At 38.0% G+C, this 27,503-nt stretch overlaps 1 protein-coding gene across 1 annotated transcript; it reads left to right on the top strand.

Annotated features, from left to right (window-relative positions):
- Positions 1-108: 108 nt before the first annotated feature.
- Positions 109-26,352, top strand: FAM91A1 (family with sequence similarity 91 member A1). The gene is made up of 24 exons (XM_009088047.4): positions 109-309; positions 2,036-2,120; positions 2,814-2,965; positions 3,760-3,817; positions 4,956-5,023; positions 6,232-6,345; positions 7,374-7,464; positions 9,737-9,799; positions 10,894-11,000; positions 11,753-11,791; positions 11,897-12,009; positions 12,907-13,025; positions 13,451-13,563; positions 13,770-13,856; positions 14,272-14,404; positions 15,058-15,206; positions 15,637-15,771; positions 17,917-18,030; positions 18,930-19,002; positions 20,187-20,336; positions 20,804-20,911; positions 21,167-21,290; positions 22,340-22,409; positions 23,716-26,352. The coding sequence occupies exons 1-24, from the start codon at positions 238-240 to the stop codon at positions 23,890-23,892; spliced, it is 2,514 nt and encodes an 837-aa protein (XP_009086295.2). The 5' UTR covers positions 109-237; the 3' UTR covers positions 23,893-26,352.
- Positions 26,353-27,503: the final 1,151 nt, after the last annotated feature.

The following is a 27,503-nucleotide window of genomic DNA, read 5'->3' on the forward strand; positions in this document are numbered from 1 at the left end:
CTGGAATGCGGGCCCGGCCGCGCCGAGCGCCCGCCCCACCCGCGGAACTGCGTGAGCGGCGCTTCCGGGGCGGTTCGGGGCAGCGGCGCCGGGCGGGAGGCGGCGGGCGGAGGGCAGGGCAGGGCAGGGCAGCGCGGGGCGGCCCCGGCCGCAGCGGCTCTTTCCCGGGGCTGGAGCGGCTCCTTCCCGGGCCGGAGCGCCTCCCGGCGGCGGGGCCCGCGGCCCGGCCTGCTCGCCATGAACATCGACGTGGAGTTCCACATCCGCCACAACTACCCCTGGGCCCGGCTGCCCGCCAGCGTCAGGCAGGTGCGGGCTGCCCGGCTGCCTGTCTGGGGAAGCGGCGAGGGCACACGGGGCACTCGGCCTTGCCGGGCCCGCGGGGGGTGCGGGGCTCTCTGTGGGGACGGGGGGGTATGGGATGTGCGCGGCCCCTCTGTGGGATAAGGGGGCTCTGAGTGTGTGCGAGGTGTCTGTGGGGAGAAGCGGGTGAGACAACAGGGTGTGCTCTCTGTGAGAAGCGGGGAGTGTATGTGTGTATGTGTGTGTGGCCGCAGTGAGGAGAGGGGTAAATCGAGGTGCCTCGGGCTCCCAGTGGCCAGAGGGAGATGTGGGGTCCTCGCTCGGCTTGTGCAAGTGTCAAACAGCTGGGTCGGGTGTCCCTAATGCCACCCCCGAGTGGGGGCAGCCGGACCGGGACAGGTGCCTTCGGAGGCTTGTGCAGCCCCGTGTTTCTGTAGGCAGAGAATTGTTAGCTGCAAGTGGCTCATGGAAAAGAAAGCCTCATGAAAGTTTGATTGCCTGGATTTAATGGGCCTCTGATAGCAAAGAGGAGGTATTGTTTCGAGTTAAGAGGGGGTTCTTGTTCCAAAATCTGCTTTAAAGCAGACGCTGTTAACAATTCCTGCTCTTGCACAGAGGAAGGGTGGAGAGGATGAGTAGTTGCTGCAGGCCACGAGTAATGCAATTTCTTGAGTTTGAGATTCCAGGAGCAGTAAGAGGAGAATAAATGATGATTTCTCTTTACCTGTCCAGCTGAGTGCCATATTGTTGGCTTTGTAATTCAGGAGAGAAAATATGCCAGTATTTATTGCATTATTTAATGTACCTTCTGGAATACTGTCTTGTCTGCTTTATTGTTAGTATAGTCCTTAATATTTTTCTCCTTTGAGCAAACACTTGGCTCCCTCTTTGGATATTTAATCAATTCCAGACCCTGTCTCTGATACCAGGTGTTGCTTTTCTAATTCCTGATTCTGCAGTTTGTGTGCAGCTTTCTTGTTTATCCCGTATGTGCCGTAAAGTACCTTTTTGTCAAAGGATCTCTTTTAATATAAGCTTCAATGGGGGAATCAGGAGAGGTAAGAGAAAAACCAGACAACCCAGATCACTTGTTGCAGATGCAGAGTAGAAAAGTAATATGGGGAATATTGAGGGGATAGTTCTTGAAATAAGGCATCTGAAGCATGAACCAAAGTTCTCTTTTTATCTTCTTTCCTGATAGTCGAGTAATGTGCTGTGCTTGTTCCTCAATCTTGTGACCTAGGATCACTTGAGCGTTTAACTTCCGCAAAGCTGCAACTTGAGCTGTTTCACCTTTTTTTTTCCTTTTTTTTTTTTTGGTGTTAAAAGTTTCTTAAGAGCAGTAAATAAAGCTTCACATCATTCACCATGCTAGTTTGTGCTCCACTAATTCTGGGTAATTTCTCAAGGCTGAATGACACTGAATGCTTGGTAAATGTTTGATGCATCATGTCTGATTTGAAAATCAGATGCTCCCTTTTTATTGGAGTGGTACTAGGAAAAAATAACCTAAAATTTGCTTAAATATGCATCCTGTGTAAAGACCTATTTAAAGATGGTTTTGAACCCATAGAGAGACTAAAGATACTGTCATGTTGAACTGGGGGACTCAGGGGGACTCCCTAAACAGTGGCAACTGCCTGCATATGTTTCCTGCAAAGACACTTTGCAGTGTTTTTAATGCACGGTGGGGGGTTGTGCAAGTCAGTTAAAAGGCCTTTATGTTTTCAAGGGTCTTGGAAACTCCCAGAGGGAATATGAGAGGCAAGTCGTGCTCTACAGCATCCGCAATCAGTTGCGGTACCGGAATAACTTAGGTGAGTAAAGAAGCAAAGTAACTTCTGAGTCCTGCCCCATTCTTCTGCCTGGAAGCTTGTCTCTTGTCTCTGCTGTAAAACTGCAAGAGCAAATCCAGTTCAAAGGTCCTTCATTCCTTGAAAATAAATGCTTTCAAATAATAAAAGCATGAAAAATCCTGACTTTTGAGTCCATTTGACAACTTCTCTAGAAAAGCACTCTTGAAGGTTACAGAGTTGGCAGGTGGAACTGAATTCCTACTGTAGTTCTGCTGCCATTTTCCAAGAAATTAGGAGAGCATTTGGCTAGTTAAACCTGTCATTAGGTTAGATGCAGACAGTTATCCTGATTCACAGGAGCTTTCGGCTATGACTTGTTTGCAGACTTTCAATTTAGTTCACATTGACTGAATCCATTTTTCTTCCCAAAGCATAATAATTTCAATAATTAAAAGATAATTTTCTACAAGCTGCATGAGTTCTATCTCAATGGGCCACTTCCTGGTGACCTCTTAGATAAATCTGCTTCTTAAAGTCTCTGAGGCTACTTGTATCATATGTAGAAATCCTTGGATGCTGAATTCCTTGCACCACTGCTTTATTTTGCTTGTAGTTTTCTGTCAATTGCCATTATGCTATTTTTAACCCTTTGTTGTAACACTTTTTTAAAAAGTTGAGCATCAAAGAACATTGTAACTTTTTCTCCCCTCATAGTTAAGCATGTCAAGAAAGATGAACGTAAATATTATGAAGATCTGTTAAAATACAGTCGAGATCATCTCATGTTGTACCCGTATCATTTGTCTGACATCATGGTGAAAGGTCTGAGGGTAACACCGTTTTCCTATTACACAGGGATAATGGAGGTGAGTGCAGAACTGTGCTGGGAGGGTGTTGTTCTCCACCTGAAGGTAATGCATATGAGGCAGTGTCAGGTAGTTTTTTTTGGTTTCGTGTAGGCCTGCCAAGAAGTAAAGAAACAGTAAGGAAAGTTTGTAGTGAACTGCCTTTACCTGCAGTGTTTTCCCTTCTGCCCTATTAGCCTTTCAAGAGCTGGACTTTTGTCACATGGAGCTGGGGTGGGACTCGCTCTGAGACCAGACTTTCTCTCTTTTGATGTTTGAGATTCGTGAGTCCTCACTTAAAACTGTTAAAGAAATACCTCAATTGAACCATACTGGAAACTTTGAGAAGCCTGAAGCAGATCTCTTTTTATGAGAACAAGGATGGTTCTGTTTTCTGTCAGCACTCTGGCAACCTTTTATTTTTGTTGGATATTTGAAGTGCTTTTATTTTATTTTGTATATAATGATTGCAGACATAATGGATTAGTTGTTTGTTTATTCTGTTATTACTCTTGGCAATTCTCTGTGCTGGTTTGTTTTTGTGAAGAGAGATAGAGGATTTTGTTTGTTAGTCTTTCAGCCAACTTTTTCTTTGCAAAGCTTACATTAAACAGAAGTCTCACATTTTATGTATTCAACTTACTGTGTAATGATTAATCAGATAATTGTCATGTTTGATAAGGTAACTGACTTTAATAGATCTGTTTGAATTTTATTTCATTCTTAAAGTAAAAATGACAGGCGGAATTTTGGACCTGCTTCTCTGAAACTGTGACTTTCTTCTTGCAACTTAGAAGTTTTATTTTCTTTTTAAGGATATAATGAACAGTGAAAAAAGCTATGATTCTTTACCCAACTTCACTGCTGCTGACTGTAAGTATTACCCAGATCAATTACTGTTTTCAGTGAGTTAGAAATAAGGAGCTTCGGAAGATGGATTTGTGGGCGTCTGTTTGCTTAAATATGAGCATGTGAATGAAGGTGTAAAAACATTAAAATAGTGAGATTAAGTGTGTGCCCTTCATAGAGAGGGCAGTACAGGCAGGACTGGAATTGGGCTGGTTTGAATGAAGATAGGCATGGTAAAAAACCTTGCCTGTGTCCTTGCTTGTCCATTCCTACTTTCCTGCATTTCCTGTTGATGTATATCAGCAAACTGAGCTGCTGGTCCTTTCCTAGTGTGCTTTTCTTGGCATGCATTGGGCTGAAGGCTTTAGCAGGACACTGAGAGGCTGCTGGCACTCCTGAATTGGCATCAATGTGGATTTGAGGGATGATGTACCAGAAAAGAGAGGCAAGAGGATCGGTCTTTAATGACACTCTGAATGTGCCAGATATTTTATCTATTACAGCTGGATATGGGATGAGGAGCTTAGGAAAGCAAAACTGGTGGAGGAGAGCAGAGTAAGATCAATAGCCTACTCAGAAGTCTTATAGAGCAAAATGTAAACTGATGGCACAGGGATGTTATTAACCTGCCACTGAAATGTTTTCTATAGTTAACACATAATTCCTTGCCTTTGGTATGCATTCATAAAGCTATTTTTAAGGATAGTGTGTAGTCAGGTGAGAAATAGCCTGCAGCTTTTGGAAACAGTTGGTTTTAGTTTTAGAGGGATATTCTCAGTTAGATGATAAAGTGACCTTTTGTGTCTCTAGTTCTTAGAGTTCTAATCCAGTGCATGCCATGGGCTTTGTTAAAGGAAAGAAAAATTATCACTATTAATCTGAAGTTGTTGATGGGAGTATAGGGGGAAAGGAATTGAGTTATTACCTGCTACCCTGTGGCTTGAGTGATAGGGTATTTCTTTTTTTTTTCCCTTAACCTGTACACTGTGCAAGAATGGGGATGGACTATGGAATGAATTTAACTCCTATAACTGTCCTTTTATTTTGGATAAGAGTAAATAAAAAGGTTATTTAAGAGGAAGGTCTGATTCTTTGAAGAATGTTTAATATATCTTCAGCTTAAACCTGTCTTAAGGTAGATAAAACCTTGCTTATTTTTCAGGTCTAAGACTTCTTGGCATAGGAAGAAACCAGTATATTGATCTAATGAACCAATGCAGGTCTTCAAAAGTAAGTTTGTCTTTAATTTTCCTTCCCTTTCCTTTACCCTTTTGTCCCTCTACCCCATATTATTCCACAGGAAATGAAAAATGGAATAATTTTCTGGCCCTGGTCAGTTTGATAGTGTGGCTAATTGAATGTGATATAGTGTATTGTTAATTTTATTATGTTTCCTCTAGTTAATAAAGAGATTTTTGGTTTAAAATTAAAGTGTAGTAAAGGAAAAGGTATTAATTACTACTTATTAATTTTTTTTTAATCTTATAGTTTTGGAGCTGTACTTTATCGTACTAGATCATTAATGCTCCTGGCCACTATAAGCAGGGAACAATGCTACTGGTTCTGAAAGAATTAATTCATGTTTCTGTGTGTGCCTTTGATATCACAGTTTATTTTGGAGCAGTGATCCATCGAGGTGTGAATTCTTGCAGTGGGTTTTTCTCTAAGACAATGTAATGAGTGCACAGACATCCTTGGGTATGAACAGGACACATGGAAAGCACTCTGATGGTTGATAGAAGTAGAGCCTTTAGTTTGCAACAGTTCCTTCCTTTCTTCAGGGAACTCAGAAGTGCTCTTGCAGTAGCTTCATAGTCCTTTAACTGAAAGTGAGTTTACCAAAATATGCAGCTGATAGTGAATCAAAAATAATGACTGTGCAATGAAAGAGAAGCTATTTAGCTCTATAAATAAACAGTATCCTCCAGTTTTTTCTTTCATGGATTGACATTCACTGTATTTTTTTAGCTCTGTGCTTATTGAGAATGTTGTACTTTGTTCCTTAAAGTAAATTAAATATGTTTCTAAAATGTGTTTTGTGAAATCTCTGAACTTCTTTGAAATACCCTGTTTCTATGCTTGTGCTCTCTTACCTGTTCAACTTAGAAATGTCACAAATAGTTTAAATTTGGATGTAATCCTACTACGATGGAATAATGTGGATTTTAATTAGGAATGCCAACAATATGGATGAGCTTATGGGAAGATTTAACAATATCAGATGGAAATATTTTTTTTCCGTTCTATTTCCATATGATCTAAGAGAAGAGAGAAACTTTTGCTAAATCACAGTGCTAATAGCATGTGTGTCTCCAGTCTGTAAATATATTGTACTGAAAAATGGATGCTTATACAGAACAGTTTTTGTAAAGGTAAATGAATGTCTGTGCATGTGAAGTGCTCTTTATTACTATCTCAAATGGACTGTACCACTGCAGAAATTTTTCAGAAGGAAAACTGCCCATGATCTGTTGCCTGTGAAGCCAGTGGAGATCGCTATAGAAGCATGGTGGGTCGTGCAGGCTGGGTACATCACCGAGGATGACATCAAGGTAGTGTAGGAGGGATTGCATCTCTATATCTGGGTGAATACTGATAGTACCTGAAAGCAGGGGTTTGCTTTCATCTGAAATACACAAAGATTGTGTTACAAATTTGCAACAACTCTCTTATGAGTATCTTAGAGATTGTATGTAACTAATGGAAATAGTGATTTTTTAAATGTGTTCTGCCCTCTCTCCCCTTTGTACTTTATATACAGTGTAGAGGTGATTTTGTATCAACCAGTCTGTGGTAACTTATGTGCATGATCATATGATTTGTAGGGAACAAGCAACATAGTATGTTTTCTTAAATTTCATGTTGAAGCCCTGACAGGTCGGCTTTGACTGAATCTTTAAGTCACTGTAATTAGTATCAAATGGCAGTGGGTTTGATACATATTTTCTTTGTTTCTGTTCTTTGTGTCTGCTTAGTTTTTCATTGTTTGCATGTAAAAAGCTTGTGAGATGAGTTACTGTTTCATCATCTTTCTGCTTTCATTTCTCACAGGTGTTTTCTTTGCAGTCATTTGATCTGGATTTATTCTCCTCTCTAGAAGTTTTTTGTTTAGGTTAAAACATATTTAAAGCAGTGATGGAATCTCTTTTTTGAAGTATCTTAGGCTAGTCATACTCGGACATCCCAGCAGCCTAGGGTCGTTAATTTGAAGCCAATTACTTTGATACTGTAATGGGCCTCTTACTAGAATGATTCTAGTTGAGTGTCTGAACACTGGAAGTTTTAAAGAACAAATCTTTTATACTGTGAAGTTCACTTGCCAAATTCTTGTGCAATTAATTTTCCTTCCTAGAGCGTGCATAATTTTGTGTGGGAACAAGCTAAAAAATGTAGAGACTTTGAACAGGAACTGCAGTAAATTCTTCAGTGTAAATATTTTGGCTAGGAACGTGGGTTACTCCCTATACTCTTACATTACTTGTGACTGATTTGAGGCTTAAGTGTTTGGGAGTTTTTTGAGTGGCATTAAGCTGCATAGACTCATTTCTACAGGAAACTAATATGATGTTTTTTAACCTAGATTTGTACTACATCAGAGAAGTCTGCTATTGATAAGATAATTGATTCAGGTCCTCAACTTGCTGGTTCTTTAGACTTCAATGTTGTTCACAGTAAGTTTTAATGAACATTTCTGATTTTAGATCTTGCTTTGTAAATTCTAGTAGTGTCTGGAAAATAGGAATAAAGGTGATGTAAACAGCTGAGGCATAAAGGAGAGTTGGATGAAAATATTCAAAAGCTTGTACAGACTGCAGTCTAGATCTTGCAGATGGTTTAATGGTGAACAATTAGCAGCTCTGTTATTGTTTGAGTCAACAAATTCTTTCATTAGAAGCTGTCAGTAAAGATTGTGGGGGAAGAGAATGTAGATGAGAACAAGAGAAAGTAAAATTAAAAATGTCAGAATTGGTAATCCTGATTAATTAAAGTGCACTCCTTGCTTTTCAAAGGAAAGTTTTTTAGAGTTTTCTACTATTTTAATACCACAAAATGGATCTGTCTTGTTTCACAGAAGTCTGCAGCTGTTATTGGCTTCCCGTTTCAGTTTAACAAGTAATAGGTATAGACAAACCATATTAGGGAGTAAAAAATCACTGACAAACTCCTCCTTGAAAAGTCTTGTCTATAATGTCTTGGCTTACTGCAAGCACTCAAACCTGCACACTGCAGTTTTTAATGAGAAATTGAGGCAGAATTCTGTTTTCTGTTACTGAGCAGAATAAAACAATTGCAAAAGTGAGGTAGGTGAAATTTATACTCTTGAGTGGATCTGAAGCAGTATAAGGCTTAATAAAATTTTAATTCCAAAACCACTTCACAATCTTTCTTTATAAATGGCCCATTGTTTTTGAGACTGTTACAGCTCAGATTTAGTAGGTTTAGAAGAATCTAATGTATGGAAAAAGAATGTACATACAATTAATGTAATGGGACTGTGAAAGATCATATTTTCTCAGCAAAGAGGATTGCTGAGTCCAAACTACGATGCCACCAATCCATTTCAGGTGTAGAGATAAGGATGGATCAATCATAAGAGCTGAATCTAAAGGAGAGGCAATGTAGACCACAGCTCAGCAAGTTGATGACTTGTGATGTCATCCTGACCTATTAAAGCTGCTTTGTTGATACACATCATTTTGTAAAGCTGAGTATGTTACTGCTGGAGCTAGACAGTGAATCCAAGTGAGTTGATGTGTTAATGCAGGTATTTTATTTAAGATCTGATTGAGGATGATAAATTAACTAAATACACTATAGTTGTACAGGCACACATTATGGCTGAGCTCTCTGAGTATAAAACATCCTGACAGTTCCACTTCAGGTATTCAGTAGTACTTCACCTGAGGGCTCTGGGTCTCTTCACTGCCACTGTAATGAGTAGAGTGTAGGTGCACTGATCTTGGGTAACACCAAAGCAGCACTGACAATCAGTTTGGCTTATTTATGCTATGTAGTTCAGCTTTATGCCTTGCCATTAAAGTTTAGCTAATGTTCAGTAAGTATTTAAATAATGCTTTCAGGCACATGGTGTGATTCTTGGGGTGTGCTGTGCAGGGCCAGGAGTTGGACTCCATGATCGTGATGAGTCCTTTCCAACTCAGCACATTCTATAATTCTATGATAGCTGTTGCAAAACTTAGAATTTAAAGATAACCATACTGAATTTTTTTCCCTTTCTTAATAACTTCTTGCTGGCTTCTCTGCAGAACACAGTTGAGATGCTTAGTGCTCAAATCAGTTTCAAGCTGGGAAAGTGCAGTTTAAATGTTGACTGTATTGTCCTTGTATGCAGTGTCTGTCTATATCTGCTATAGCTTTGCTGATTCTTTGTGCTGAAATGCACCAGAATTTCCTTTTGCAGTTGTGTTTACAACACAATGTGTGGCAAGAATGTGTAAGGACCACCAGAATTTATGTGTTTTAGTTTGTATCCTTGCTACCAGGTGTGTGACTTCTGGTCTGAGTAGCCAAACAAAGTCAGCATCCTCAGCTGGCAAAACCTATTGAAGATAAAAACCCCACTTCTTGACAATACAGTGATGGTGCTGAAAACTAAGTTAACGTTTAGGTAGGGATTTGCTTATGTTTTTTAAATTGAACTTCTTTAATCTGTGGTCATTTTGCTGTGCTGTCCTGGAAGAACTTACAGAGTTCCAAGTGTGCTGCAGCAGGCTGCAAGTGAGGAGCTCTGGTTTCAGGTGACACCTGGTTGGTATTAGGTGTGGTTTATTGATCTGTGCATTGCAAAGAAATATTCTACTGGGGGGGCTGTTAGGAAAAACTACTTTAAAATCAGAACTTGCTGGTGGGGAAGTCTGCTTTATATCTTCAGTATTTTGAAAAGTGTTTTTTTCCTAAAATGTTGTCCTTTTATTTACAAAGGTTTGTATAACAAAGGATTTATTTACCTTGATGTACCAATATCTGATGACAGCTGTATTGCAGGTAAGTAAATATTTCATGTTATTATACCTATGTTTTCTCAGTTTCCTTTCAATCGTTCTTTCTTGGAAACTGCTTGTCCGTTTTTGTTTGTGCCCAAACAAAACCTTTGAGCTATGAAACTCTTCACTGACTCATTGTTTTCAATCCTATTAAAACATTGTTTTTATTGTATATAGGATTTATTTCAGCTTGAATTCTTAGGTTGTACTGAATGGGTATTTAGGTAAGATGAGATTCTTTTATGGGAGTCATGGCATGAATTAATAGAATTAATAAGTACTCTCAAAAATTTGTAATGAAAAAGAAGAATAGCATAGAGAATGGTAGTTACCTTACCAAGCATATATGGGTTTTTGACTTCTTTCCAGACAGATGTAAGGTTTAATAGATACCAGTTCTATTATTCATGGGTATTGTCACCTCAATTAGTCACAGACTGTGCCTGGGGACTGTGTAGGAGCTTGGACTAGCACAGCTTGTGGACTGCTCTTTGAGCGGCACAGTTATGCTGTGAGAGGTCTCAGGAATTTCTGTATTCACTATAATCTGCAAAGGCATAAGTTGTTTGGAACTTGGTCATGCAAAAGTACCTGGCATTGCTGTATAGAGATCATTTAATTGAAAGTCCTCTAAATACAAGAGACTTACTGCTTAGATAATTGCTCTGGAAGTCTCAGTTCTGGAGTATGTGGGTGTTGTGGGTTTTTTCAGAAAATACTCACACCTCCTTTTTGTCCTACTCCAATCACAGTTGTGATTTAATCTGCATCCACATTATAAAATCATTTTATGGCCTGGACACTGGAAATTATCTGTAGTTGATAAGCTGGAAATTGCAAGGCTATGATGGAAGGTAGCATGGCTTTAGTTTCTCTACAAAAACATGTTGACAAGCATTACTTTCTTAAGGAGTGGGGGAATTTTAAATACCTCATATGCTATCTTCAGATTTTTATTTTTTTGTGTGTGAGAAATTCTCAAAATTGCAGGTGCCATGTAAACTAAAGTGTAAACCAATTTTTCTGTTTTAGTACAGTTTCAGTTCAATAAACTAAGTTACCAGATTGTAATTTTGACAGTAAGTCTTATTTCAGTGCCACCACTCGAAGGTTTTGTGATGAACAGAGTGCAAGGTGATTACTTTGAAACACTACTCTACAAGATATTTGTTTCAATTGATGAACATACTAATGTGGCAGAGGTAAGTAAAACTTGACCTGTGTCTGGGAGATAGGAATACTCGAAAATGGCCCAAAGCACACTGCTAAAAATACTGAGAGATACTGATATACAGTGATTTTGTTTACACATACTGCTAGGCTTAAGATGAAAGTTGTAGCTTCTGTAGTGCTTCAGTCTTGAAGGAGTACCTTCAGTTCTGTGAAACAATTGCATTAGCTGGAATGAATTTATACAGAGTTGACTAAAGTAGGCTTTTATATAAGTTAGAACTGGAACAAAGTCTGTTTTGCTAATGTGAGAAAAGTTAAAGTAATTTTTTCTTTGGCAGTGAAAGCACACAGGGTGTTGGCTTAAAATAGGAATGTAGCTTTTGCATAAGCATAGTTTGAGAATGAGAAATATGTTTTCATAAGATCTTCTCAAAACTTGCTGAATACATATCTGAAATATACTCATTAAATATATCCAGGATTTGTTTTCCTCATTGCGTGTCTTCTGACATACATGACTAACCTAAAATGATAGGTTAGCCTAGAAATTACAAAGTGGAAGATAGCCTCGTATTTCTTCTGCATGCTTTCAAGTGGGACAGTTATGAGACTTCCTGCTCTTTTTTCATAATCTTTGATGCAGACAAAATTGTTTCTACCAGTACAGGCTGGGTTTAGAAATAAGACCAATAAAAAGATGTCAAATCCAACAAATAGTGATTACCTGCCCTGTTACTACTGTATTGCTGACTCAACTTCTTGTCTTTTTTTTATTTTTAAGCTGGCAAACGTGTTAGAGATTGACTTATCTTTAGTAAAGGTATGTATGTACAATGCATTTATTTAACTGGATGCAGAAAGTTCACTGTCTTGCAGCTTTGGTTTCCTAGAGCAGTTCCTTATTCTGTGTGTGTGTGTTCTGCAGAATGCTGTGTCCATGTATTGTCGGTTAGGCTTTGCTCATAAAAAAGGCCAAGTAATAAACCTGGATAATCTTCATCCATCATGGAAGAATGTTCCTTCAGTAAACAGACTGAAGTAAGTGTCTTTACTCTTTCTTAGGCTTATTTTTCTCATTGAAGGGAAAACTTGGAACATCTGTTTTTAAAGCTATTGGTTGCTTTCTAAGACTTCTGGAATAACAAGTCTCACTTGGCTTTCTAATGTGTATAATGACAAGAATAGGTGATCCTCATGTTAATCTGAGGATGAGGAATGGTAATTCAGCCTGTAATTTCAGGGTGCTCCATTTCTTGCTGTAATTTAGTGCTGGCTTTTTGACCTTTAGGTACCTTGTTGTCACTTTCCCAGCAGGTGAATGTGTATTTGTTTTAGACTCCTGGAACCAGAAATAACAGCTGTCAGTGTGCTATTATAGAGGCTGTGGCTCTTGGCGCTGCTGGCAGTGGATATGTGCATAGAGTTTGCTTGTTTGCTGTCAGGACTCATTGCAGTTCTCTCAGTGACACTCTCACATAAGTGTGCATCTATGTCACTTCCCAAGTGACTGCAATTAATACCAATCAACAGAGTTCTCCAAGTTGAAATACCAAGTTGCATTAATTAAGAATTGTGAGGTGCTTTTAGTTCAGTTTTTGCTAAGCCATTTAAAATTACTGCTATGCCTGTTTTCTTTAATGCTTTTTCAGACTGATAGAACAAAATGGATTAGATTTTTCCATTGAATTGCTCCATGATGGTGGTTTGATTTTTAAGATCTTTTCACAGTCTGATATTTTCAGCCCCCCAGTAAGCCTTTCTGCTGAAGCTGAAGCAGGACCCTGAGGGGGGTGTTAAACTTGACTGATTTAGGGCTTGGACATTGAAAGGCATGTTTTGGGTATGCCTGTGCATGGACTACTAGTGCTGGAAGGCAGAGATACTTCTCTGGTGCTACAGTGACCAATAGATGTGGATTTTAATTCACATTAATAGGAGTACTTTGGATCCTCAAAAGATGCTGCTTTCATGGGACAGTGGGGAAAACAGAAGTCCTATACAGGAAGCTGGGTCATCAGCCACAGATACAGATACCAACAGTCAAGATGATCCAGGTTAGCACTAAAAGTAAATTTTAATACCTTAGGATCAATTATTTTTATATTTATAGAGTGGCGTAGGCTGTAAAGAGGTCTAGAAACAAGTGAAACACAGATTATGTAGATCCTTTTGTCACATGGACTACTCAGTGGGGGAGGTGGTGTCTACTTCTTGGTTTAAGAGTCTTCAGCTAAATAACTTCTTTCTGTAGATGAGACTGATCTGTATTGTGGATATAAACTTGACACAAAGATACCAACTTCTGAATTAAGCTAATCAGTAGTTTAGTAGTAATAAGGGAATTTTGGTTTACTTTGTATAGTGATAACTAACTTTTTCCTTTTTTTTTCTCCTTTGTTGTTAGAGTTGATTTTATTAATGGTACTGTTTTTAAATAAAACAAATAATGATCATCTGCTTCCTTTTTGTTTTCTGTTAGCTGAAACAGCCAGTGTGAGCAGCCTGAACCTGTCCAGTGGACACACGAAGCGCATCGCCTTCCTGTTTGATTCTACTCTCACTGCCTTTTTAATGATGGGAAATCTCTCACCAGTATGTTCAACTTGTTTCATGTATTATGCCAAGAATAAATATGTAAAGCTTTAAATTACTTTGACATCAATATAATACTGCTTTATTTAAAAAAATAAATACTAAAAAAATCTTCTGTATTATTTGTTAAGTGGTCATTTTGCTTAGTACAACTTCTACTTGCCCATTCTGTTTTCAAAGAAGGCAGTTTTGTTTTGTTGTTTCAGAACTTGAAAAGTCATGCAGTCACTATGTTTGAAGTTGGGAAACTATCAGATGAGAGTCTTGACAGCTTCTTGGTGGAGCTGGAAAAGGTAAATTGTTACATGTTTCACAAAATGCTTTTTCAGCACTTGAAGTGTTAAAGGCGCCAACTTTGCCTTCTAAAGATAATTCTAGAAGGACAACTGTAGAATCATGTAGAAGTGCTATTAATTGCTGTATCATTTCCTACCAGTCAGGATGACGACACTTCTGTACTTTACCTAAAGAGTGAGTCATGGTTCTGATCTGTAGATATCGTCTTTGTGTACTTTTGGACCATTCCACTAGCATGTCCAAGACCTGCTTTTCATTTAATAGTTGCTGTAGATCACCTTAGCATATAACCTGCAGGGTTATTACTCAGTTACAAAGCTTTTGAATGGTAATTTGTTCATCTTTCCTTCGGTGTAATTGATCCTTATGTGAACAACCTGCCAGTTGCATTTGTTTTTTTGTCTTGTTCAGGTTCAGAGCACAGGGGAGGGGGAAGCACAGCGATACTTCGACCATGCCCTTACGCTGAGGAACACGATCCTGTTCCTGCGGCACAACAAAGACCTGGGCGCGCAGGCTGTGCAGCCTGATCAACCCAATAACGGTACTGTCTGCACCTCTGGAAGTCCTCCTCAGTTGGTTTGCTTACCTGCCATGGACTCAGCTTTCTGCCCTTGCTGCTCTTGTAGCAGTCGGTATCCTACTTGTTTAAAAATATTTGAAATATTTTTCATCATCCTTTGAGCCTGTGTTACTGGGTTTGCTTGTTGAATGACAGATTTGATTGCCAAGGCTTGCACTGAAGATCCAGAGCAACAGATTAAAGCATAATAAAGGCAAGACAGGCTGAATTTGAGAAAGAGATTGTTTCAAATCACATGCTTCTGAAAGCAATATAGAAGAGTCAGCTGTTCTGTCGAAGAAACATTTTTCAAGCTAAGAAAAGGAATGTATTCTTCTAATGGGGACATTTTTTAGGTTTTTCTTTTAAAACTTAGTTAATTTTCTCAGTATATCTGTGTTTATTTCCTGTGTTCAGTTAGTTGGTTAGGAACTAGTTCAGTGTCAGACAGCCCTGTATACCTAGAATTGCTAAAGTTTTGTACAGATTTATTAAAATTAGCCCAATTTTTTAAAACTTCATTGTGGCAAATACTGTATTCATGCTTAGCAGAGAATGGAAAATCTGAAGTCATAGTTTGTGTTTGAATGTTCCATTTTAAGTGAAAATTTAAGAATCTTGTATTTTGAACATAGGGTTTCCCTTGGACCTGTTACGATGTGAGAGTTTGCTTGGTTTGGATCCAGCTACCTGCAGCAGAGTTCTCAACAAAAATTACACTCTGCTGGTTTCCATGGCACCACTCACCAATGAAATTCGACCTATTAGCAGCTGTACACCCCAGGTGAAAAAATCTGTCAGATGTCCCTTTTAAAGTGACAAAATTATTAACTTGTAGAATATCACTGTAATTAATCCAATAAAAAAATGTTACATTGAGGAAAAATGTGAATATTTAGTAAATTTACTCAATTTAACTTAATTTACTCCATTTAACTTACTAACAGTTTTTCTGTTCAAGTTGGAGTCAGTTACAGATATTTTGTTCTTGAATTTAGATTCATAGAAAATACATTACTGTCAGCTTTCTGTGAAGACTTGTGTCACTGGACTAAGTACCTAGAATATACTTAGTGGAGATTAATACATTTTTATTTCAGTGCTCAAAAACTAGATTTATATTTCTTTTAAACTGTTTCTTCTTAAATTAAATCTGTATGAATGATGGTTGCAATCTGAAGTTATTTATAATTTTGTGAATAATCTCTCTTCAGCATATTGGGCCTGCAATACCAGAAGTCAGTTCAGTTTGGTTCAAACTGTATATATACCATATAACTGGACAAGGACCACCCTCCCTGTTGCTCTCTAAAGGAACACGTCTTCGAAAACTCCCAGACGTTTTTCAGGTACTCTGTGTATGGATTTATTCTCCCTTCTGAGTGTTTCAAAGATATCCTGTATGCTATGTAGAGAAAACAGGTGAAGTCAGAGGTGCAATTCATTGTAGATGATGTTTCTTTTCTAGAAGCAAGTTTTATGCAGCATCTTGATTTGTTTTCTTTTAAAGTTCTGATAAAGGAATGCTACTTCTGTCTCTCCCTTTGTCAGAATGTGACTCCAGTGTATTTAATGTCACCCCTTTCCAGTTAAGTGTAAAATGTGGCACTGCAGTCTTAAGAATTGAGGTTTGTTAGCCCATCCAGAGAGAGTGTTAGAAAAATGTAGAAGAGCTGTATGAAAAGATGGAGACTAGTATATTGTGCTTTTTTCCTAGCATTGTGCAAGAAACATCATTTCTACATACAATTCTGTCTGGTTTAGAAGATGTCTAACATGATCACTTCCAGTTTGTCCAAATCTGTGCTGGAGACTTTGGAGTTATTGGTTGTAATTGTCCCGACAATTTTAATGACAGAATAATTTAATAAAGGTTTCATTAGTTTGGAAAAAAGGTCTTCCTAGCCCCATAGCCTGACTTGTAGCAGTGTCTGGAAGCAGGAAGAAGCAGCACATTATGTACTACTTCCTTGTAAGACCTTTCCACTCTCCTGCATGTTCTGGTCTTGGTCTCCCTGGCTGCATGTGATTCTCTGTACACGGAGATTGTGACTTGAATTGTTGGTTCTGCGCTGATGAGATGATTTCCTCAATTAATTCCAGCCTGGAATTACCTAACTTTTTGTCATCCATACAGTGCTTTGGCAAGGAGTCCCACAAAACAGGTGATCAACTTCTGCCTGAAAGATCTCTGATGCTGCCTCCTCCCATTCTGTCTCTGAGATACTAGTAAAGACAAATGTACCACAAAGGACCACTGCTGGGTATTCTGTATACTAGACAAATGTATACAGAAGTGGAAGTGGCCGTGACAGCTTCTAAACTTGCCTGAACCAAAAAATCTTTGCATCTATTGATAATGTTTTGGAATGCTGTGGGCATTTAGCAGTGTTTGAGTCTTGCTGTTACACTGGAATTTGTAAAATAGTATAGTTGAATTTTATAATTGCAGAGAGGCCTCTTAAAGTATTTGTCTGATTTTCTTCATCCTGTAGATACATGAGGAACTAAATATTTTAGAAAGGTTTGGAGACATTCAGAGAGGAAGTGCATTCTTCGGTGTATCTATATCAGCAGTCTTCTCTAGCACTTGGATTTGTAGATTCCATTCCTCAAACCTTTCATGTGTCCCTTCCCTTTATGATTTCAAAAATTTTGTAGATTACCTGTATTTCTAAGATTCGCTGTAAGATCACATAGGAATAAGTGAATCAAGTCTTCTAGAGCAGAAAGCATTTTGTAAGGCCATTGGTGATGACCTTGATTCAAACCCTAGTTTGTCATTAGTTTAAACCACTTGTACATACATGGATTGTGCACTTTTGTTAGTAAAGAAGCATTCAGTGTTGTAGCCTTGAAAAACTTCAAAATACTGCATGAATCTCAGAGTGCTGACAGGGCAGATTTTCTTGAGCTGAATGATCTCCCAGTCTGCATATTTTTTTCCTCTGTGGGAATATGAGTGTTTCTCTCCTGCTGCTGTTCTGTGACACCATTTTCTTAGGGAACTGTCAAGATATTTCTAGAAATCTTATGGAGATGCAGTGGAATTCAATCTTGAAAACTGAGAAACTAGGAAGTTATTTGTGGTTTTGTCTTCCTGTTCCCCACCCTGCCCTTGATAGGTATTTTGGCTGATAGTGTTAGTTTATCCAGCTTATATTTTGCTTTTAAATTTATGTGGGATTATATTCATCTCCTGTTTGCTAGAAGGCTGCTGCAATGGCCACATACTTTTATAGGATTTGGTGACAGATACTTCCTGTCCAAAATAGCATTTGAACTTTGAGGTTGGCCAACCTCAAGATCTCAAAGAAGAATACAGGAATTCAAACATGAGTGGTCCTTGGTTACAAGTATAGCACTGTAGAGCTGCAGTTACTTATAATAACCTCCTAGTTGTAATGATATGCTAATGCCTAGCTCTAATATATCACTTTATGTGCTTAGATAATTCGTTGATACTACAGACACTCTTTATTTCTCTCTTCCAGGGTTATGATCGCTTACTAATAACGTCTTGGGGTCACGACCCAGGAGTAGTTCCTACTTCAAATGTGCTCACAATGCTGAATGATGCTTTAACTCATTCTGCTGTTCTAATTCAGGTACAGAGTGCTCTGTATAATGATGAAAGCCTGCATAATTTTTTGAGTTAACTTGTTCCATGGTAGAGGATATTAGCAATGTGGAAGAGCTATGCTTTTGCAAAGAGCTGAAAAATACGTTTAACTTTTGTAGGCAGTGCTGCTGTGATTCAGTGGTGGTTAAGGCACAGGTTTTGCACTGAATTCACACTATTTATGTGTTATTATGGGCAAGCATAATGAGTTTTGGGAGCTAAAATAGAGGAGATAGTAAACTGGGATGAAAGTGAAGGGTCCACAAGGATTTTAGACAGCAGTGACTGGTATTATGAACTGTTATTTAAGACATACAGCTTTTCAGACTGCTTGGTATTTAGCTCTTACAATGAAGTATGAACAAGACATGCTGTTTATCACAAACAGCAGAATAAGTTGAGTTTTTCTATTTGGAAGAATTAAAATTGTTTCCTCATCAATTTCTTTGGTTCAGCTGAACTCTCAGAATTAATAATTTAAATAAACAGGTGTTTAATATTGTAACAAACATAAAATTACATGTTCTCAAAGGCCAGCTTGTAAGCAGCCTGTGACTGCTGAAAAATGTTCTGTATGCAGGAGTGGGAAGTCCCTTTTGCTCCAGAAGTGCTCAGCCTTTAGAGAATATTTTTATAGCCAGTAACTGGAGAGAAAAATTATTCCTCTTCAGTGAAACTTAACCTCAACGTGTTTACCACATGCATTTTAAGGGCAAAGGTGGGGTACTTCAATTATATCAGCTGAACAAGTTGTTTAATGCATAAATACCTCCATTGGTTTGTTTCATCAGCTTGGGTGCTACTCCTTAAAAGGGAGCACAAGTAGGACTGAGCTAAGCTGATGAGTGTTTTTTTCTGTTCCTAATTTAATTTCTTGATGTTCAGGGTCATGGAATGCATGGAATGGGAGAAACAATACACATACCTTTCCCTTTTGATGAAGCTGAGCAACAGGGAGGTAATGGATCATCTTCTGTGTAATTTCTACATTACATTACACATCTGTTGCACATCACCTTGTGCAATAAGGTTGCAGCAATCCTTTTCAAACAATTTTTTGATCTTATGAGTCATATGAGAAAATGGAAAGTTTTAAATGGTTGGCAAGTCTGTTCTGAGCTTAGACAAATTACCTTCCCCTTTCTATCTTCTCTGACCTAATTAGAATGTGTTTTCTGGCCTCTCTTATCTCCTAACACAGATGTAAAGAATTATTAACTAGCATGTTTATCAACTGCATAAGTAATTCTTCAATATATTATATTGAGCATTTCTCAACTGTGAAACAGGTGAGGCCAAAACTGAACAAACTTACTTTGATTATTAGCACCAGAAACCTACTGTGGTGTTTTTTCCCTCAGGAAAAGCTTTGCTAGCAAAATCTATTCCTTCAAAGTCTGCCTAGCTCAACTGATTTTGAAAGGCAGGAATTAACAACTTCTCATTACTCCTTGGTGAAAAGGAGAGAAGCTTTGCATAGTTGAGGCTATAACCTTTCCAAGTGAGAGCAGTCTTAAAAGTGTGAATTTCCAGGTACAAAATCTAAAATTATTTAGGCTACCACTTAAAAAAGTCTGGGCCAAGTATAAAACTAACTTCCTAATTTAGTTTTTACTAGGTTCAAAATTGTGTTGCTATTACATTTGCTCTCTGATATGTCTGATTTTTCATCTAGTATGAAGTTGGAAGAAACCCTGAAGTTACAATCTCTCAAGTTTTGACATGAACAACTTGGTGTTGAAATTTCTTGTTAAGCTCTAATGCTGTATTCTGATTCTTCAGAATTTCAGCTGTGTGAGGCATGTATCTTGCATTGCATCTGCCATAGAAGACTCTGGCCCTGAAAGAGCTGGTTTCCTGATTGCTAGCTGAACCTTGCCATTTTTGCTGTCTAAATGTGTCTGTGTAGGAGAGAGATTATCTTTTCTTTGTATTTTTCTTTCTCCTTGACTCTCTTACTATACTATAAAATACCACTTCATGCTTGGTGTTATCCCATGTCTAACAATGTGATCACTAGGATGGAGCATTACAAGCAGGAAAAATCCAAATAAAAAACTTACCCTGGCCTAGAGAGGAACCACACGGTTATGGGGAGGCCTCTTTTAAAGTACACTGGAATATGTTTTATTTCTTCCTTAGACTTCTCTCGTGTGAACATGGGCATTCATACAGCTTTAAAAATACTGAGAAACAAAGTGGACTTGCAGCATTTTTGTGGCTATGTCACAATGTTGAATCCTTCAAGTCAACATGCTAACAGAAAACTGAGTGATGCTTCTGATGGAAGAGGTTGGTTTCCAATAATTGTCTTTTTTATCTGTGTCCCCTTAATTTCACATACAGTCACTTGAGCAAAGGATTAAACTCTTTGATTTGTAACTCTACAAAATACTATCCAATAGAGATAGGGACTAGTTTTGAGTGTAAATCTGTTGGCAGTAGGCTTACTTCCTAATTCTTCTTTAAGACTGGCTCAGAAATACCAAATACAAATTGATACATGACTGAACTATAACAGTCAATAAAGGAAAGAAATACTCTTTTAAATATAAAAAATAAATTGTGACATTTTTGTATGCCAGAGCTTAAACTTAGTAAGTGCTGAGGATCCCTAAATAACTCTTCAGTCCAAAATGAGTCCAGCCCTCTGTTTCTTCCTATCCCTTCTTCCAGTTTTTTAGCCTTACAGACCTTGGGTAAAGGTAACTAAGCTTCTATTCATGTGCATGTTTATGTAAGAATTACTTTGCCTTTAGGAGAGACTGAACTGGCATCAGGATCTGATGTAAATGGGAGCACAGAATCATTTGAGATGGTAATAGAAGAACCCTCAATGGATTCTGCAGTCAAGCAAAGCCTTGAAGGTAAAAACATTACAAATGGCTTGTACTATTACCTTGTTTTTAAGGATCTGAATTCATTGTTTGATTATTCTCTGGGACAAGTCCAATGTGAAGTTCCTCTTCAGTTTCCCTTAAATATTTGAGCAGTTCAGTAAATGAGCTATCTTTAAAAAGCATGAGCTGTCTAGTGGATCCAAATCTAAGAAATTTGACCCCATAATGAGCTTTCTTGCTTTCTTTTTCTTATACTTTGGTTATCTCTTGATCTTTCTGTAGTACCCACAACTGAACTGGAATGGGTTCCCCTGGAATTATGCTTTGGCATTCCACTTTTCAGTTCTGAGTTGAATCAGAAAGTCTGCAGAAAAATTGCCACTCATGGATTATGTAGAAAAGAAAGGTGAGCTGTAATTTACTGGTTGCAGGTTTAACAGATGGTGTGTCTGGAGCTTCTGCAAAGAGAGATACAACTCAATGACTATAAACCAGAGCTATGCTTATAGAGTAGCTAATTCTGATGTGTAAGGAAGGTTTTTTTGGCTCATAGATGTGTAGTGTACAACTAGTCTTCACTTGTGGAAAGATTAAGATTAGGGGGTTTTTTTATGGTTTCTGTAAGGCAAAAATTAAATCTTTGTTGCAAACTGTCTGTAAGCAGATCAGGAAAAGAGTAAATTTGGGGTGCCTTCCTACTCATACTCCTTTCCTAGCCTAGCACAGGCTTTTTTCCTCCTCCTAGCTGTTCTGTAGTGGGGGAGGAGAGCTTGCTGGCAATGCTTTGATATAAAATGCACTTAGCTCTTATAGAAATTTTCTTTACTGTTGTTATCATGGCTTAGTCATGGCTTAGGATCCATCTATCTAATGCTTTTTACTGCAGCTTTTCGTTATGAAAGATTATTCTTTCAACAATGGGATTTTGGGGTTTGTTTGGTTTTGTGAGGGGGTTGTGAGGCTTTTTGTGGATTTTTTTTTTTTTTTTTTTGTGGCTTTTTTTTCCCCTAAGGCACAGTTCTGGAATTCAAAAGTAAGGCTGCTTGAAAATAAGGCTTAAGGCTCTTATTATAGTAGTTGACCTGCTTTTAACAGTGTGTCACTAATAAACTTCTTAAAAGTCATGTTACCAGACTGTCCTAGATAAGAATGAGTCAATGAGTCTAGTATATTACTTATTTTACATAAAATAATATTTTTCAATTGCAGTAGTTTCATTTTATTCAGTGTAAATGGTGTGGAAAATAGTTTTTACCTGACTAGACTCAAAGCAGATGAGTCAAGCACCTCTTCAGTGATGACAATATCATCAAGCTTTATGTGTGAAAGCTTTTGTCACATGATGTTAGATACTACTGGAGTTATTTGTTCAGAAATTTACTACAGGAGTACTTAACTTTAAGGGGGTAAAATTTGTGTACCTTGACCATAGCTTCTTTTCTTTTGTTTTTACAGCCTTCAAAAACTCCTACATTCCAGTAGAAAGCTGTCTCTTCAGGTCCTTAATTTTGTTCATTCATTCCAGGTAAGGAGCAATAATCCAGATGTTAATTGTTCTGTATGACCTATCATCCTTTTCTGCCCTCCTCTTTGCCTTTCTTGGGTGTATGAAAACATACATGATTTGTTTTATTTTCCTTTTCTTTAAATGGTAACAGTATTAAGCTCTGAAGACCTATTTGAAAGACAAAGGAAGTACTTCCCTCTTCCATTTTTAGCCTCATTTAATACTTGACTCAACTCTGTAGTTGCTTCCACTGTGTAATTATTTTAATTGTTTTTTATGGCACTTGCTCAGCAAAGTTGTCCTTCACTCCTCCTGTTGTAGCAGAACCTACTCTGCTGATTATGTGGTGGCTTCTTGGATATGTTGGAGAGATTTGCTGCAAACCAGGGAGATGCTAAATTTATCTGCCTCTCAAATCAATGTTTCCATATTAAAAAATAAAATATATTAACATGGATTTCATGCAAGTTACTTTTGTACTTGTCCTAAGATTCTCTAGACTTAGTGTTCAATGAGTGTAAATATATAAACTCTGGAAGGATTTTTTAGGAGTGTAGGTAGGAAATAGGGATCTTGTGTAGTAAGCAAAGAGCAATGTCAGGTCTGCAGCCTGCTCTAATTCTGCATGGAAGCAAGCCATGTGTAACATGTAATCTGTTTCGGTGCTCTGTCTTATGATACTTTTCTCTAAAACTCTGTTTTCAGTAAGATAATGAATTTGCTGGTTACTTAACCACGTAGTGTTGTGGATGGTGTCATCCTGAAACTGTTTCCTGATGAGAATGTTAGAGATTCCCAGTATGTTTGAAGCCCTGAAACCAACTGTCAGTCTCAAGTGGCTCCTGTCTTAATGTGTTAGATGTTATCTCTGAGATACACTTTTCTAGATGATGTCCTTAGAAAGGGAAGAAAAGGTGATGCTGTGAGTTTTAAGATGAGAAAACCAAACTGCTGAGAAATAATACCCCTCAGAATATGGTCAAGTAATTTCCTCCAAATACATGTATCCATCTTAGCATGGTACAGGATAAATAGCTGTCTGATGTCCTGAAGATTTTAGAGCTTTCCATTCATTTTTTCTAGGTGTTTGGTTTAAGTCTCAAGCTTCCCTGAAGGTTTCTTGGAAACCAAATCTTGCATGCAAAAATGCAGCTGAGGCATCTGTATACTTACTTCATTTTGTTTATTCTGTTTTTACTTCCATAATTATTTGGTATTCACTGGATTATAGTAACACTTCAGAAACTCAAAGTGTATTTGCAGATTAGATTAACCTGTCATATTCTTTGTTTTTAAGATACAGTTTTCTTTGTTTTGCTTTTAGGAAGGAATCTCAACGTTGGATCAGCTCCATGATGCTGGCTCTTCAAGTTCACTTCTGCAGCCAATTTCTGCAGACATGGGTGTTCCTCTTCCTGCCAAGAATCTCATGTTCAAGGAAGGTGTATTATCTGAATGGAATGGATGGGCCCCTTCCTCAGTTTTTTTCAACCACACCTAGGGAACAGGTCAAATAGAGGTTCTTGTGCATTGATCACTAAATGCCTTTCTTCTATTATGGTTAATTCCTAGTGCCAACCACTAAGAAGTGTATGCTGCTGCTGCAGCATAACCCATGTAAAAATAGTGTTACAAAATGTGTTGTGTTGCAGTACTGGGGAAGTACTTAAACTGGTCTAGAACTTGTTACTCATTACTGCATATCTTGTTGCAACAGAGAGCTTTTTAGCTGTCAGCACTATTTTTATCTTGAGACAATCTTTCTTTTATAACTAAACATGCCCTTTCTAGGCTTTCTGATGATTGTTAAATTTGTATGCTGTCACCACAAAATTGCAATAGTAGTTTTCTATGTTCGTTATTCAGACATAAATTCTGTTTAGTTTTGTACTGTATTACTGAAATTTTTCTGTATAAAGGTAAGAGATTTGGCTCTTCCTCTGAAAGCTCAGTGATACCAACTGATTAAATAAAAATATCATGATGATATGGGGCATTAAGAATTTTTGAATTCTGTAGTTCAGCTTAATGGTGGGGCAAATCAGTAAAATGGAAGGAGGAGGCTGAGTTAGTGCAGACTCAATGTCCTGCTGATTTCCTAATGCCACTTTGAAGATGAGTGGTGCACTTCCATCTCTGTCAGTACTTGGTGGAGGTATGGAATTGTGGAAGATCTGAGGTGGTTATCTCTGCTTGCAGAGTTTGTAATGATAATGTATTCATCCTCCTCTTGGTGTGAAACCAGGAGTGTTTAAAGTTTGATCCCACTGGGAGACTTCAGCTGTAATTTGGAGCTGGTGATGATTCCAGTGGGAAATTCCTGTTGTCATAAAGTGAGTTTAAGGTAGATAACTAGTTCTGTCCTGTTGAATAATGTTTGAAAGACCAGAGCTCTTGATTTTTCACATCACTTGTTAGCAAAGGAAGATAACAGCAGAGGATGTGAAGACAGAAAATTCAGTGAATCTGTGTTCCATAAACTATTAGCTGTTGATCATGAAAAAAATTAACAGTAAGCTTTTTCATCTAAAATCATGTTTTGGCTCTGTTTGTAGGGGATGAATTTATGTAGCATGACTTTACTTTGTTCACGTTAGGTATTAACAACTTTTTGCCGGCTTAAAAAAGTCTGTTCCGTCAAGCACACAAGGAGGACGAGCAATGTAGTTTGTTAAGACTTCTCTGCTAGCTCCCTTCTTTACTAAAACTGCCTTGTTTTAAATAGTCATAACTAAAAATGAGACTTAATCATCCTGTCATTACTATCCTGCAATACACAGTGGGTCAAAGATCTGTGACACAGATGGTGCTGAACAGCAGCAAGGTGAAATATGGCAACATTTGGGTTTGTATCCTGTCCTGCATTGAAAAAGCATGTCAAAATCTTGAAGAGGACAAATGTACAAATGTATAGGATAATGCAGTGACTTAATTTACAACTGTGAAGATCCCGTTCTTTTTCACTAGCTTTATGTACATTCCTGAAGTGTAAGCATAGGACTTGTGCTCTAAGAAACTGGAAATCTGTAGTACTTCAGTTTGCTCAGTGCTGCTTTATTGTATCAGTTTTGTTCTGCAATTTTACCAGCAACAGCTGAACTTAGCATTCTGCATATATCACAGTTACATCACCCATATAAAGTTGATAATTTACACTACTGTGACTTTTTGTACTGGACATACATACTCTCTATAGCGGTTTTTAAGTTGCCTTATTTCCTCCAAAGTGAATTGAAGAGGAATTGGATGTCAGTCTGCTATAAATGGCTGAGGAAGCCTTTACTGTGAGAACTGTTACATGGAGATGAAGCCAATACCTGGCACTGTAGAAGAATTCAGAAGTAGTGATGGCTTACACTTCCTGGGCTATAGAAGTTATTTTAAGTGCTACTGTGAGCTGCAGTAGGTGAGCTAGTTTGCTGTATTGTATTAAATTTTGCCATGCACTATCCATACTAGTATGTAAAGTGATGATAGTGCAAGTTGTATGAAAGTTTGAAAATAGATGAAAACTTACTGTTCTCACTGCATATTCTTCAGTGTTGCTAAGTGAAGGATAATACCCTTTGTTACTAGGTTGTCTAAAGTAAAGTTTCTCAATAAAAGTAGTCTGCTCCTCAGAGTTGGTTAATACCCATAAATCTTACAGTTAGTGGTGAAAATTCCAGATGTGTTGCAGTTTGTTAGAACTCAAGCCACTCTTACTTAGGGGCTTCAACACTATGTTAGGAGCTTAAATATTCAAATCTGCATATCTGAAGTTTACTGAATAAATTGTAACCAAAGAAGTCTATTGAAATTCCTGAAACTATTACAGCAACAGTGATTGGGATGGTCAAGAGGCTTCAAACTATGTGACTTTTGTTTTAAATGTGGTGTAAAAACCCAACAGGTCTCAAAGATCTTCATACCAAAAGAATCTATTTTATATTGTATTGCAAATAAAGACAAATTAAATCAATTTCCTTTCTTCAGGTAGTTTTATTGACTGGGGTAAAAATCACATGCATTACACATTGTAAAGCTGTTTTAAGTTTCTGTTTCAGCAAGATTTTAACTTGAAGAAGACAGTTTGGCTTTGTGCTCTGGCACAACCCAAGTAGTATTGAAGCTAGATGGATATACCTGAAGATGTTCAGGAGCCAGCTAAGTGTGTTACATTTGTTTTCAGGTTTTTTTTGATCATGATTTATTGCACTTTTTTCCTTCATTGTTCTCAGATTTTTCCTTACTTTCTTGTTCAGTGTTTCAAATGGTTTGTATTTTGGAAGTTTTAAGTACAACTGTAACTGAATACAGTTGTGCTCTTCTAGTGTGACATTGTTAATATTATACATTGAATTGTACAAAGTCTGTGTTCAATTAAATTATTGACACATGTAACAAAAGTTTACAAATAAACTGTGCTGTAGGTCAAACCATGTGCAGAATTCTTCTCATGCAGCAGTTTTATTCTTGGGCACAGAGTCATGTCCTTCTGTCACCATAGTGCTCAGGCCCACCAAATGTCATTCAGCATCTTTCCCCAGTACACCTGCAGTTCTGCAGAGATGCAGTTTCCCAGTGCCAACTCTGTTCCCAGCCAGGTACTTGTCCTTCCCCTTCTCCTCACAGGCTGAGAGCATTGTGCATGCTGCACCTCCTCCAGCCACACCTAAACCTGTAGTTTTGGATATTTGGGTATTTGAAGGCACTTGGGCATGTGGTGCCTTCCCTGTTTGCTTTGGTTAAAGACATTTTTGACTAGGAACTTGAAAGAAATGAGACGAAAATTGTTTATGTGAGGTAATGCAGGCTGAGGATTAATTTTAGCAGTATAACTGCAATGAATCTGATGTCAGTGTGAAAAATACAGACCTGTATGGTGAAAGAAATCAAATATCCTCCTCCTGTGTTTAAACCTTCCTTTATTCTAGCCTGGATTTTCCTGAGAATGTCTATGTAACTACCTTTTTATATGTTTTTCCTCTTCTCCATTTCTTCCACTTGATCACTCCCAATGTGTCTCTAGCTTTGTCTTCGTGACAGACCTTAAGGCTCCTTTTGGACCACAAAGAAATGCATCTGGTTTTATTGTGCAGCACTTGATGCTAATGTTAATCCTTCCCTCAA

The sequence above is a fragment of the Serinus canaria genome, chromosome 2 (assembly GCF_022539315.1).
Source record: "Serinus canaria isolate serCan28SL12 chromosome 2, serCan2020, whole genome shotgun sequence".
NCBI classification, from domain to species: domain Eukaryota; kingdom Metazoa; phylum Chordata; class Aves; order Passeriformes; family Fringillidae; genus Serinus; species Serinus canaria.

Excerpts from the sequence above, each read along its gene's own strand:
- FAM91A1 (XM_009088047.4), top strand. The coding sequence starts at position 238 with ATGAACATCGACGTGGAGTTCCACATCCGCCACAACTACCCCTGGGCC. Across the intron at positions 6,346-7,373 it reads TCACCGAGGATGACATCAAG|ATTTGTACTACATCAGAGAA; the intron begins GTAGTGTAGGAG and ends TTTTTAACCTAG. Across the intron at positions 11,001-11,752 it reads AACATACTAATGTGGCAGAG|CTGGCAAACGTGTTAGAGAT; the intron begins GTAAGTAAAACT and ends TTTATTTTTAAG.